This window comes from Macaca nemestrina, chromosome 4 (genome assembly GCF_043159975.1).
Source record: "Macaca nemestrina isolate mMacNem1 chromosome 4, mMacNem.hap1, whole genome shotgun sequence".
Lineage (NCBI taxonomy): Eukaryota > Metazoa > Chordata > Mammalia > Primates > Cercopithecidae > Macaca > Macaca nemestrina.
Window position 1 is genome coordinate 173447897 of NC_092128.1, and position 15077 is coordinate 173462973.

The 15077-nt window shown below is 40.4% G+C and overlaps 2 protein-coding genes across 8 annotated transcripts in view; one reads left to right on the forward strand and one right to left on the reverse strand.

The window, feature by feature from the left end:
* The window catches only part of LOC112425049 (keratin associated protein 13-4), a 179750-nt gene that overhangs the window by 75916 nt on the left and 88757 nt on the right, over window positions 1–15077 (forward strand). The window lies entirely within an intron of this gene.
* On the reverse strand, window positions 10519–10764 carry LOC105472949 (keratin-associated protein 19-3). 2 transcript variants are annotated; one of them, XM_024790062.1, is made up of 2 exons: window positions 10680–10764; window positions 10519–10610 (listed from the first exon to the last, which is right to left on the reverse strand). In XM_024790062.1, exons 1-2 carry the CDS (start codon window positions 10762–10764, stop codon window positions 10519–10521), a joined length of 177 nt encoding a protein of 58 aa, XP_024645830.1. The 2 variants fall into 2 exon arrangements, with proteins under 2 accessions (XP_024645830.1, XP_024645829.1); XM_024790061.1 differs by having other exon boundaries at window positions 10519–10583; window positions 10638–10764.

Below are 15077 nucleotides of genomic sequence, written 5' to 3' on the forward strand. Positions count from 1 at the left end.
AAGAAGATAGCACAAAATAGCTACCAATTGGCTATGGAGATGACAGAAGAGACATGCAAAGCCTCTCCATATTCTGACTTGAGTGGCTGAAGCGATCACAGTGTCCTTGTCAACCAATTAAACAATAGAATCCACATTGTCTCTACAACCCATCGTAAGGTGCTTGGCAGAAACATAACTAAATATATAACAATATTAAGCCTCAGAATCTCCAAGTTCGTAGCTCAAACCATAGATGGATTCATAGCTGCAACCTAGTTCTCTAAATTTCAGAGGTCAGCAGTGATGTTTGTCAAACATATTTCCAATGAAAGGAAATACTTTTATTCAGATTACCAAATTGCTCAGGTATCCTGAATTTTTATTCTATACACATATCCAATACAATATTGATTCAATTGATCTTTCATATTGATACAGCATTTTTCATTGATTAAAGAGTTTTTATATTGATTTGCTTTATTAGAGTTTTCTGTGACCAATCTGAGTGCAGTAATAAGATGTGACCATGATTATTATGTCTGAAAAAGCTTTTTTTGGTAGAGGAAAGAAATTTTACTTTTTGTATCCATGTTTCAAGAAATTATTCATTCTCCAATTCTATCCTTCAACATTAATCTTGGATCCTAAATTATGCAATCACTATTCACAAGCATGTCTAGGTACACACGACACTATTATACCTTCCTCAAAATTAGAGTCTATAGTTTTCATCAGGAAATTCCCCCTCTACTTGCATTCAGAAGAATTGCATGTTCTATTGTCTTACTGATATACTGTAATAAACATCTACAAAATTTCAGTTCTCCCAGCAGAACTATTTAGTGACTGCAATTTAGAAATATCTTTCACGTTCCCAGCTTCCAATTCTTTAACAATCTAACGAAGAATAAAAACATCTTTTGCGGCCGGGCGTGGTGGCTCAAGCCTGTAATCCCAGCACTTTGGGAGGCCGAGACAGGCGGATCACGAGGTCAGGAGATCGAGACCATCCTGGCTAACACGGTGAAACCCCTTCTCTACTAAAAAAAATACAAAAAAACTAGCCGGGCGAGGTGGCGGGCGCCTGTAGTCCCAGCTACTGAGGAGGCTGAGGCAGGAGAATGGCGTAAACCCGGGAGGCGGAGCTTGCAGTGAGCTGAGATCCGGCCACTGCACTCCAGCCTGGGCGACAGAGCGAGACTCCGTCTCAAAAAAAAAAAAAAAAATCTTTGCAATATACTTTTAAAAGCCATGACATTCAGGAGCATCACAAATTATATCTGGGTAAAAATCGAATTTAACAGCACCTGGACTGTTCAGATCGGAAATCAAAAAGACCTTCAAATCAGGCCAGCACTTAAACCTAATTTTTGTTGCTGTTTTTGCTTCCCTTGTTTAGTTTTCAAATTTGAAATAGAAACTGTGCTGTAGTAAAAAGGTAACAGATTTTCTGTCTACAAGGTCATCTCTAGTAGGATATATAATGTCTGTCTGGAGAAAATTAGGTTGACTAGTCACATATTGTACATTCTAAATAATTGTTCTCTAAAAGCAGCCACCATTTTTTATATGTTTATAAAGGGAAGCTTTATATATACTTACAACCCTTATAGAGAAGATATAAATATGCAGACTAATTCACACATTGTTAAGTTTTAGAGTTGACAAAGGACAATAAAAAAATCAAAGATAGAAATCATACAGAATAGTAACTATAGTTCCTGTAATCTACAGAGGCTATTCTCCTGCTCTTTTTGGTTAGAACATAAAATAATTAGCTAAAGCTAAAAATCAGCTTAATTAATAATTAATTAACTCTTCTATTTTGTCCAAGGAATTTAGAACATACTAAACCTTAGATTACAAAACCTCACTAGCAAAATTAAGTATTTGCAAAGGGTATCTGCAGGAGGGTCTTTGAATCACTGTCTTTCAGTTTAACAGCACTTGGACAGGTATTATATCTGGTTCTCATTTCAACTTCATAAAAGATCAGTTATCCATACTCATTATCCTGATCTGATTATTATACATAATATATATCAAAGCTTCACTCTGTGCCCCATAAATACATACCATTATTGAGTCAATTAAAAAATAACATAAAACATGGAATGTGTTCTAAATGTGATTGGGCCTTTAAACTATGCATTTTTCTTTGTTTTTGGATTTCTTTCTTCTTTTCTTCTCTCCATCTTTTTGCATCCATTGTTTAGTTTCTAAATTTGAAATCGAAACTATAGTGTAGACAAAAAGGTAACACTTTTTCTATGAGAAATCGTTTATAAAATAGTGTTCCTCTTCTAGATTTACAAGAGGATAAAAAGATTTTCTAGGATAAATAGTAGGGGTCCAAATTTGAATATAAGCGGATTCAGACATGCCTCGTCATGTCAGACAAACTGGTGAAACAGGCTTCTTTCACTACTTTGAAAGTTGACTGAAAAACATAGCAGAGGAGGGTTCTGTGTTTACTGTTGGTGTTCCAAGATGCCTGGCTAAGGGTGGTGAACTTGTAAAACAAGGCTGAAAGGAACAGAAGAATTTTTTTGGATGAGAATAAATTCCTAGAGAAAAACGAGCCGGGCTACTTGAACTTGACTGAGAAATGAAGCCAGAGTTGAGAGCCAAGAAGGGCTCTTATCAGTAAAGCCTCCTGTGTATTATTCTCATGTGACTTTGTGTCATCACCTATTCACAACAAGCTATATAGACTATTAAGAGCCTCTAATAGGGTGCAACAAAAAAAAGTCAGAAAGCACCCCTCCGGCTTGTTGGAACCGAACTGTCGATTCCTTCCTGGGCAGGGGTCGCCGCGAAGGATCACCGACACGAGATTCACAGCATAGAGTTATTTATTACTTGCGCGCTAGGGTCCCAAGCTCTAAGTTGGCCCTGGGACCCTGACTGCTTGTTACAGGCTGTTTATATAGGCAAACACAAGTTCAAACACAGCTTAGGGCGCGAAATTCAAACAAAGCTTTAGGCGCGTGGTAATTGGGTCTGTCTATGGCCTGAGCAAGGTGTCTTGTTCTAATTGGTTAGAGCAGGACCTTATGAGGTTTTTTCCTGGAGTTGTTGATTCCGGGAACTTCGAGGCAGGGTGGGACCCCCGGAATTGGCAGGGTGGGACCCCATGAGGTTGTTTCCCGGAATTGGCAGGGTGGGACCCTATCAGGGTGGGACCCTATTGAGGCAGGGTGGGACCCTATCCAGAGCCACCTGGTGTTAATTTTTTTAAGTTCTTTTTTTTTATGAGGCCTAGTTTCTAAGTTTTATGCGGCCTAGTTTCATTCCCTCCTCTTTTTGTGTCAGAGGCTCAATCTTGAGCCTCTTCTTCAGTCCTGAGGGTCTGGTATTGTTGGGTCAGAACCATAGCATGTACTATGTTTATTCTATTTTTAATAAGGGTGAGTAAGCGGTTGAGTATGCATGGCCTGAAAGTCAGGATGAGCGTGAGCAGGATGAGGGGTCCTAAGATGGTGGAGATTAGGGTGCTAAGCCAAGGGGATTGGTTGTACTAATTTTTAAACTAACTTTGTTGAGATTTTCTCTTTTTTTTTTTTTTTGTCTAATCTTTTTCTTAGTTTTGCCATAGAATCTTTAACTATTCTTGAATGATCTGCATAAAAACAACATTGCTCTTTTAGGGCTGCACAGAGCCCACCCTCTTTCAGAAAGACAATTTCTAGTCCTCGTCGGTTTTGTAATACAACTTCAGACAGAGAAGTCAAGGACTCTTCAAGTTTTGTGATAGGTTGTTCTATGGCTCTAAGGTCTTTATCTATGGCTACTTTAAGTTGTTGCAGATGATGGTTACCATGCACTAGGGCTGCTGTCCTGGTCTCAACTCCAGCCGCTACTCTAATTCCTAACATGTCGGCGAGGGTGAGGGAGATTAAGGGCGGGGAAGTGCTTTGAGGAGCTTTTAGTTGGGGCTTCTCCGATATGGAAACCGGGGGCTTCCTAGCTTCTAATAAAACCTGGTTTGGCCTTACTGCAACAGGGGCAGTGTCTGGATTGACTAATAGTCTGATTTGGAGGGGAATTTTAGGCGGGTTGTGCTGGTATAAATAGAGACCTTATATTAACCTTGTTGTTATTTATCTGTTATCAGATTTTGCCGCATCTTCAAACTTGATGCGAACCAGGTTGCAATTTTCCGAACATCGGGTTGTGGTACAGGGCTGGACAAAGGACATGGTTATATACTAAGGTTTTGTGGCCTATTTCTACTTTTTATTATTAGTAGTCACACAGGACCAGCTTTTGCAATACAAGTGAGTCAGATCTCTACAAGTTTTTTTCATTTGTCCTGTCCTGAATCCGGGACAGGCATAAAACCCGTTCCGGCTGATGGACACCTTTCTAGCCTGTCCTTTCCATTCTTGTCTATCCTGAGGAGTTCCTAATAGGACTCCTGTGGGACCAGTAAACCAGGGGCCTGTGTCTTTTATCTTTTCTGCTATATATATATTTTTTTAGGTTGAAATAGAGGTCTGGAAACCAAGTCTTTATAGGAGCATTCTCGGAGGTCTTATTTAAGACCTCTTGATTATTAAAATTAATTATCTGTCAGGTCAGGCTAAATGGCCGGTGGGGGTTAGCGTCAAAAACTACACTAGAGACGGCGCAGGGAAGAAGGGCAAACAATAAGCAAGGAGTTAGATACGAGAGAGTCTTATCTTGAGTGGGTCCGCAGAGCGTCGGAGTTTCCATGTCTCAAGTGGTGTTGGTCCGGACGTCTCTGGAGCAGCCTTGGCGTGGGATGCGTGGATCTAAGTGGAGATTCCGTCAACCTTTATGGCTGTGGGCGTGGTCAGGAGAACAATGTAGGGTCCTTTCCACCGAGGCTTTAGTCCTTGAGTACGGTGCCGTCTAACGTAGACAGAGCCTCCCACCTGGAAGGGGTGACTGGTCTGTGGATGTCCTGGTTGGTACAGTTCTGCCAAGGGGGCCCAGATTTGGGCCTGTACTGCTTGGAGTCCTTTTAGCCGAGCCTGTAGGTCAGTTTTAGGATCGGAGGGGGAGAAGGAGTTAAGCAAGGTTGACAAAGGGGGAGGTCCTCCGTAGAGGATTTCATATGGAGTGAGCCCAAAACGGTTAGGTGTATTTTGGGCCCTTAACAGAGCTAAGGATAGGAGGCGTCTCCAATCTTTTAAACCAGTCTCTAAGGTCAATTTAGTAAGGGTCTCTTTTATTGTTCTATTCATTCTTTTTACCTGTCCTGAGCTCTGGGGTCTATAGGCACAATGTAATTTCCAATTAATCCCCAATATCCTGGCGAGCCCCTGACTTACCTGAGAAACGAAGGCCGGCCCGTTATCTGACCTAATTACCTTGGGAAGTCCGAATCTAGGAAAGATTTCTTCTAAAATTTTCTTGGCTACTATGTGTGCCGTTTCTTGCCGGGTGGGGTAGGCTTTTACCTATCCTGAAAAGGTATCTACAAACACCAGTAAGTACTTATATCCAGCATAGTGAGGTTTTACTTCAGTGAAGTCTATTTCCTAATAGACTCCTGGGCGGTTACCACGAGTTCGTTTCCTTTCTGGCACTCAGGTAGCCCCAGCGTTTACCTGCTGACAGACCTTACAGGCAGATGTCACTTGTTCTACGAGGGTACTTGCCTTTGGGATTAGAAAGTCAGTTTTTTCAATCAGTAATTTTAGCTTTCGATTACTCAAGTGTGTCCAGGCATGCATCTGCTGGATCATTGCCAGGGCCTCCTTTTGGGGAAGGACTATTTTTCCACCTTTTTCTTAGTTTTTAGTGTCTTTGTTCTTTATAGCCCCTATGGCTTTTGCTTTTTCCTGGTCTTCTGGGGTATAAGTATGTTCAATAGTTATGTGGCTGGTTTCGTCCTACTGCGACTGGATCCTGTCCTTTCTGATGCCCGGGGCAGTGAATTATAGCCACTTCTTGAGGAAGAAAAAGGGCTTTTAATAAGGCAATTATTTCAACTTTGTTCTTGATTTCCTTTCCTTCTGAGGTTAGGAGACCTCTTCTTTCATAGATACTTCCATGAGTATGAGCCGTTGCAAAGGCATACCGGCTATCAGTATAAATGTTGGCTTTCTTTCCCTTGGACAGCTCTAGGGCCTTGGTTAGTGCTATTAACTCAGCCTTCTGTGCAGACGTGCCAGGAGGTAGTGATTGTGCCCAAATGGTGTTGTGGCCATCTACTACCGCCGCTCCCGCCCTCCGGGTACCTGAGTCAAGGTAACTGCTGCCGTCTGTGTACCAGGTGTGATCCGCGTCTGGGAGTTCTTGGTCTTTAAGGTCTTCCCATGTTCCATGGGTCTCAGCCAGTACTTGCCGACAATTGTGTGGGTTTGGTTGGTCTTCTGGTACCGGCAGCAGCGTAGCAGGGTTTAGGGTGACCGGAGGGCCAAACTGGACGCGGTCCGTGTCCAGTAGGAGGGCCTGGTAGTGGGTTAGGCGTGCGTTGGTTATCCACCGGTCCGGGGGCTGCCGCACTATGGCCTCTAGAGCATGTAGGGTAATAACAGTTAGTGGCTGCCCAAGGGTTAACTTAGCAGAGTCCTTGACCAGCATAGCGGTGGCTGCCATGATGCGAAGACACGGGGGCCAGCCGGCCGCCTCCGCTTCTCTCCCTCTCTCCCTGGTCCTTTCTCTCTCACAACTGCCGCCAGGATTTTTGTTAAATGCTTATCCTTCACTCGGTTCTTACGATCCTCTCGCTCTATCTGTTCCTTCGCTAACCTGGCTTCCCTTTCCTCAGGGGTTTCTCTCTTATTATATTATACACTTTTTCTGCCTCCTTAACCAATTCCTGTAATCCATAGGTTTGGATTCCATCTAGTCTTTGGAGTTTTCCTTTGATATTTAATGCAGCTTGGTCTATGAATGCCATAGCTACGGTAGCCTTATGTTCTAGGGCCTCTGGGTCTAATGGGGTATATATTTGGAACCCTTCCAGAAGCCTTTCCATGAAGGCTGCCGGGCTTTCATCCCTTTCCTGAGTTATGGTCCTTACCTTGGCCAAATTTGTGGGGCGCTTTCCTGCCCCTTTGAGACCCACCAACAGAGCCTGGCGATAGATTTGGAGACTCTCCCTACCTGGTGCCGTTTCATAGTCCCAGTCTGGGCGGGTGAGGGGAAATCCCTCGTCTATTTTATTGGGAAGTTGGGTTGGGAGGCCTCCTGGTCCTGGCACATTTTTCCGGGCCTCCAGGAGGACTTGCTGCCTTTCTTCAGTGGTTAGGAGGACCTGCAAGAGTTGCTGGCAATCATCCCAAGTGGGCTGTTGAGTGAGGAGAATGGATTTTATTAACGAGGTTAGGGCCTGGGGGTCTTGGGAAAAGGAAGGGTTATGGGTTTTCCAGTTGTAGAGGTCAGAGGCAGAGAAGGGCCAGTACTGGACCGTGACAGTACGGAGGGGAAAAAGGGAGGATTGCTAAGTGGAAGGGCCTTCTGGGTCCTCAGTCTGCCGCAAGCGGAGACGAGGAGGTGTCGGCGGCGGCGTCCGAGGGGTGAGTTTGGGCGGGGCTGGAGAAGGAGACGGGGTGGAGGGAGGGGCCGAGAGAGAAGTTGGAGAAAGGGTAGGGGCTGAGGCGGTAGAGGAAAGAGCTGGGGACAAGACAGGGGGCAAGGGTGAAGCGTAAGGTGGAGGTCCCAGAAGGGGGTTTTGAGGTGGAGGAGGCAGGGGATCAAGAAGGAGGAGGTCCCTCTGGGGTTCATCTGGGAGGACTGGCTTATGCGGGTCCGGATTCCGATTCTTTGGGGCTTCTAAGGCAAGGAGGGTAGATTGGGATGGGGAAGGGGAATGGAGGAAGGGTTTCACCCAAGAGGGAGGGTTTCGGACCAGATCTTCCCAAGTAATTATGTAGGCCACCTGGTCTGGGTGTCCGTGTGGCCCAGGATCCATCACTGTTGCTTTAACCTGTAAGATAATTGGGAGGTCAAATGTTCCGTCCCGGGGCCACCCAACATGGAGGGTAGGCCACTCGGACGAGCAGAATTTTCGCCATCATCCCTTACGGACTTTTATGGAGAGGTTGTGGGCTCGAGCCCGAACGTCAGGGAAGTGAGTCAGGGTCAGAGACAAAGGAGTCGTCAACGTCTGTCTTATTTCGTCCACGTATAACAAGGACAAAACGAAAGTAACAAAAACAAAGACCAGACAAGTAAGGAGAAGCCGCGCGGCCAGAGAGTGGCGCCACAAGATCACAAAATATTCAGACGGCAGGGGCGGCCTGCCTACAGATTTGAAGAGGCTGACTGAGTCGTCAGCCTTCTCCCAGACTACTGCCAGGGCGTCCCCCGGGGCGTAAGTGGGAAGGTGCCGGACACGTCTGTCCCCCTTCCCCACTTAATTCAGAAGGAGTACTCCCCAGAGTTCAGAGTTAGCCGGCAAGACAGACAGAACAAAACAAAAGTACCTGGTAGGTCCGTTCAGTCAGCAGTCCGTGGCCCGGGCCAGATGGGTCTCCGCCGGATGGGTCGGGGGTCCTCGGACGACCCCACTTCCCGGCCAACGCACCAAATGTTGGAACCGAACTGTCGATTCCTTCCTGGGCAGGGGTCGCCGCGAAGGATCACCGACACGAGATTCACAGCAGAGAGTTATTTATTACTAGCGTGCTAGGGTCCCAAGCTCTAAGTTGGCCCTGGGACCCTGACTGCTTGTTACAGGCTGTTTATATAGGCAAACACAAGTTCAAACACAGCTTAGGGCGCGAAATTCAAACAAAGCTTTAGGCGCGTGGTAATTGGGTCTAGCTATGGCCTGAGCAAGGTGTCTTGTTCTAATTGGTTAGAGCAGGACCTTATGAGGTTTTTTCCTGGAGTTGTTGATTCCGGGAACTTCGAGGCAGGGTGGGACCCCCGGAATTGGCAGGGTGGGACCCCATGAGGTTGTTTCCCGGAATTGGCAGGGTGGGACCCTATCAGGGTGGGACCCTATTGAGGCAGGGTGGGACCCTATCCAGAGCCACCTGGTGTTAATTTTTTTAAGTTCTTTTTTTTTATGAGGCCTAGTTTCTAAGTTTTATGTGGCCTAGTTTCAGGCTTACCCCAGTTTTCTTTCTTTTATTTTATTTTTTTTAATTTTTGACTTTTGTGGGGACATAGTAGGTACATATATTTATGAGGTACATGAGATATTTTGATAGAGGCTTTCCAAGTGTAATAATCACGTCATGGAAAATGGGGTAGCCCTGTCCCCAAGCATTTATCCTTTATGTTACAAACAATCCAATTCTACAAGTTATTTTAAAATGTACAATTGAATTATTATTGACTATAGTCCCCTAGTTGTGCTATCAAGTACTGTCATTATTTATTCTTTCTATTTTTTTTGCACCTATTGACCAGCCCCACTTCCCTCCCCAAATACCCTTCCCAGACCTTAGTAACTGTCCTTCTATTCTCTACTTCCATGAGTTCTATTGCTTTGATTTTTAGATCCCACAAATAAGTGAGAACATGTGACATTTGTCTTTCTGTGCCTGGTTTATTTCACTTAACACAAGAAACTCCCAGGATGTTGGTCTGGGCAAACATTTCTTGAGTAATACCCAGTAAGCACAGGCAATCAAGGCAAAAATGGACAAATGGGATCACATAAAGTTAAAACGCTTCTGCACAGCAAATGAAACAATCAACAAAGTGAAGAGACAACCCACAGAATTGGAGAACACATTTGCAAACTACCTCCAATTTTTTGTGCAGCATTGTACCACTGGGTTTCAGTGCCACATTCCAGTGGGAGTTGCATCAGTCAAATATGGGACAATGGCCTTCAGGGAGACGCTAAATACAAAGTGTAGTTCTGACTAGGAAATGAGTGAAACTTCCCAATCTCCTTTCCACAACCTCAACTGAAGGTGGAAAAAAAGCAAAGACATGCCTGGCCAGAACAGTGGTACCAAGAAGACATTCAGCTAACAACAATGTTACACAGCAGAATATGAGAATGACACTGTCCTTAGTGATTCCAGGAACACTTGAGGGACACTTGAGAGGGGTTGACATCCTAAGTAAATAGACAGGGGCAAGTTATTTTTATCTCTTGTTAATATGATCTCTTACTTGTTCTCAAGCTTCCGTAACATGGTGAACTAGGAAGATTTTCATCACATTCCACTATGGAGCCACAGATCTCACTGCGTCATAAGTAAACTTTTTATAGTAGTTGCAAAATAAAATGTTAAATAATAACAACGAAAACATTGAAAAGAACCAAAATATTTATACTTTAATTCATGTATTAGATAAAAGCAAAATACAAGTTTTTGCTAGGATCTTGATAGATAACATGATGGTAATGGTGGTAAGAAAAACAAAGCAAATTTAGGAGAACAAACTAGAGTGGCTATACATGAATAGGATTTCAGGTGACAGATTCCGAAAGTAAAAAAACAACTAGTATTCATAGAAGCAGCTTAACCATTGATAAATATCTGTCCATTGATGGTGAAGACAATAGAATGGATTTTCTGGAATGAAAGCACAGGACAGGACCAAACACATTTGGAGGTTTCTCCTCTGCTTCCAATTTCAACAATTCATTTAATAAGAGCCAGAGAATCCGTATCCTCCATAGTATGATGGGTGGCAGCAGCCATATCCGTAACCTCCAAAGCCAGAGCCATATCTGTAGCCTCCAAAGCCAGAGCCATATCCGTAGCCTCCATAGCTACAGCCATAACCCCGTTTGCAGAAGCTGCCACATCCACAGCCATAGCCATAGCCCGGGCCACCGAAGCCTCCACAGCCATAGCCCAGGCCTCCGTAGTAGCTGCCGTAGTAACTCATGGTGTCAGGAGTGGTAAGTTGGTTTGCTATTCAGGCAAGATCCTGAGTGTGAATGCCAGCATGTGTAGAAGGAGGCTTATATACCCTGGTCAGAGCATGTAATAAACATGTGCCCCTCTTTTTGTGTCATTCCATGAATTCTACTTGGCTGAGGCAGCTTGTTAATCTATTGTCCTCTGACAATACTCAGTAAGAATGCCTGAGCTTTTTTGGCTACCTAGTTAGCTTGTCCCTGAGCTTGTTGCTTTAATTTGATTAGAAGGGATTGCTGCTTCTTCAAAGTCTAAGACATACCAAACCCAAATAGAATTATTTATTACCAGTCACTTAACATCAGTCACATTAAAAATTCTTGATTTCTATTTAAATATATTCTCATCACAAGCATTTTTGGACGTTGTTATAATTGATTCTACAAAATTTCAAGAAATAGCCAAGGTCAAGACTCTTAAATTCATCAGTTTCTTCATAAAGCACACATATTTTGTAGCATCAGAAGCAGGAAAGATTTGATTCACCTGTGTATGTACCTGAAAGAAACAAATGTCACCTAATTTGTAGACTTTTAAAACTTTGATCATGCACAATTGTTATATTTGTTTTGGGCTTTGCACGCCAACATGCAAAATATTGGTTTTGTTTTAAGAACACAGCACAATTGTAGTCCCAAGTGGAGAGACTCTTACAGGGATCAAAAGCCCATCTCGTGTGAAGTCTTTCCAGAGTTTTCTATTTATATCCCAAGTCCCTTTTCCATTATATGTTCTAACCTCACTGTTACCAAAAAATGAAGATTGTAATCTGCCTCCACACAGAATTTTTTCTCTTTCTTTACCTTTTGTCATTAATTCATCTCTCTTGTATCTTTTGCCGATTTTACTTCAAACTTCACCCAACTTCCTTTCCTTCACGATTCATTACTATATCCAGGTAAAAGTTCGAAGTAGGTAAAATGTTCTGGCTACAACCTATTTACTCAAATCAACATTCATTCTTTCCATTTAGATCTCCATAGTCAATATTTGCCCTTGTCTTTGCCTATTTTATGCCCATGATTTTTGTTGTGTTTTGTTGTGTTTTATGCCCATGATTTTGTTGTGTTTTGTTTTTAAGCGCTTTTTAGTCAGCGCTTTTTAGTCAACTAGATCTTTCTAAGATATTGATTATAGTGTTTCTTGTTTAAAACATTTTTCAACTCTTCAAATTATCTGAAATTTAAAAAATATTTGTGCAACTTAGCATAACAAGAAATTCTCTAAATTTAAGGCACAATTGTGAAAAATATAGAAAAGAAGGAGTAGCTCTTTAGGGAGAGTTGGCCAGAGTTCCTCAGCTGAGCCCATAGAGTTAGAAATGCCTAAGACTTACCCCATACCTGATTAAGCCTCATCCAGATGTACCTATGTCTTGAAACTTGGAACTCCAGAAAGGTATCAGTTTTATATGACTATAATCATACTACTAAGATTTTTTTTTTTTGAGATTTACGAGTAGCTGAATGACACATTTTAAAATTTTTATTTAAATTTTTTATTGATACATATTTTACATACTTATGAGATACATGTGATATTTAATTGCATGTATAGAATGTATAATGTTCAAGGTAGAGTATTTGAAATATCCATCACTTTAAATATTTATCATTTCTTTACGTTGGGAATAAATCAAGCTCTCTCTTCTAGCTACTTTGAAATATACAATATATTGTTAACATAATCATTCTACAATAGAACTTACATCTTTCATCCAACTTTTCTCTCTCCTGCACCCACACACCCATCCCAGCCTCTGATATCTATCACTCTTTTCTCTACATTCATAAGATTAACTTTTTTATCTCCCACTTATGAGTGAGAACATGTGATACCTCTCTTTCTGTGCCTGTTTATTTCACTAAACATAATGACTTTCTGTTCAAGTGACACTTTCTTTTTATAATGTGATGTTTCTCTGACCTGTTGAGTGTCAAAACAAAATCTCATATTTAGTTGGCATTCAAAAATATTATTTGATTAAAGTACATGACTTTGACATCAATGCAAGGGTCATGAATAGCATAACACGAGCAACTTACTGGCTATTCTTGGAGGTGTTGTAAAGCTGAACACAAGTTCCAACGAGATTCCTGCTGTCAGAGTAGCATTTAACCCAACACTAGCCTTCCTCTTTGATATCTGTGTTACTGTAACCCAATTTCATTCCATTTTTATTCTCCATTTCAGAAAATCAGTCAAGTGATAAAATTCATATATTCATTTTTAATGAACCATTTAGAATTATGAATAAATTACATAGCATTAAGAATTTACATTTTCTTGTGTAGCTCTGTCAGAGCATGTGACCATGATTAAAGGCTATTTTGTATGTTTTTGATATATAAAACTGTCTCTATATGGAAATAATATGAGACACAAATGCAAAACTTCGATAGTACAATAAACACTAAATGTATTTTCAAAGAATAAAACATATGACTATGACATGCATAGCTTATTTTGTCCACTAGCTGTGTAAACTAGAAAAACAGTTTGAAGAATATGTAAAAAATCTGATTTCTTTTCTGTATATGCAGGTAAAAAAAGTCTCAATGAAATTTCCTTTGAGGGGTTATTCTTTTTCTATTCGTTTGTTGGATCAAAAGTAGATTTGGATCATCATTGTTTTTTAAGAATTGTTAGCTCATGACCCTATTTTCTACTCATGTTGATAGATGGAAGAGTGAAAAGTGTTCTCACATGTTTCCTGGAAATAAGGACATTTTTGTTAGAAATTTTATATCATCTCAGAAATTATTCAATACAACCTTAAACAGCATGAAATTATAATAATATTGATTATACTAATAACAATGGCAGTAATAATTATATCGATTACTGCTTTTCAGCCACATGGAAACTATCCCTGAGACATTACCCAAATGAGAAGAAAATACTTCTAGTGAAATCCTGTTCTACTGGGTCAGACAATATAGCTGACCTCCCATAGAGTTACTTAGCTGTATTTCCCCTGTTCAGCCTGCTGTTGTAGGACACAGAATGCTTGAGAGCATTGACTTAAAGAAGAGGTCATGGCGCTTTGTTTTGTTTTTAACATAGAGTCTAATTTTAACGTTGCTCATTGGTTAGTTACATTCAGAAGCAGATAAACTAAAATTTGATTGGTTTAATTCTTTATATCACAACAATAAAAATGAAGCATTGATGTTAATGTAAGAAAAGGGACTAACCCTCATAAAAGCAGTTGAGATAATTTAGCTCTTCTTACAACTATGACCAGAACTTTCATAATGGTTTATCTGACAACAATCAAGAAGAAAATACATAAAAAGTGAGTCTGCACAGTATCGTCTAATACCTGGGACTCAGGATGGCATGATTCTGATCCTAGTCTTGGCACCAATTATAAGAAAAATGACATATTCTGCTGGAATACAGCATTGCAAAATTTTAATGTCTCTTTCTGGTCCTTAATTGTGTGATTTAATTTTTGTCCTCATTTAATTATATTTGGCGAGCTTATACAAAATATCTGTAGGCACATCTTATTGCCTGAAATTCCATTTTAGAAAAACAATATTGTTTTGGCCATTTCTTGAAAGGATAAGGTTTCACTGAAATTTATTTTATCATATATATATATATAGAGAGAGAGAGAAACATATATGTATATATAATGATATTGATATAAGACATATAGAAATATATAAGATATATAAAATATACACATTATATACAAAATGTATATGTTATATATGTATGTATTATATATTTTATATATAATATATAATAAATAAATGAATATTTCATTAATATTTAAACATAGTTCTATATATTAATATAAATATAAATATCAAATTATCAATAATGTATTGAAATATAAATAAAATAGTATTTATTAATAACACAGAAGTATAAAATATATTTATATATTTAATATATTGATTTACTTAATATTGAAATATATACACTTCTATATATAATAAATATACACTTATATATATTTAAATATTAAATGACACTTTTAGTCAGTTGAAACTACACAATATTTTGCCTCATAATGATGTTTCTGTGTGTTTATAGTCCCTACTGCATTACAAATCCTTCCGTATAATAATGATGATAATAAAGAACACAATATTCCTATAAAAAGACAAGTGTAATGAGTTGAATGACTACAATTCATATTTTATTATCCAGTTTATCAAGGATTTTTAGGTCAGGCTTATTTTACATGCATAACAAACTAGATGAAAGCAGAAAATTATGAATAAAGGAAGATTATATATAATGCAAAGGTTCATAGAAAAAGAG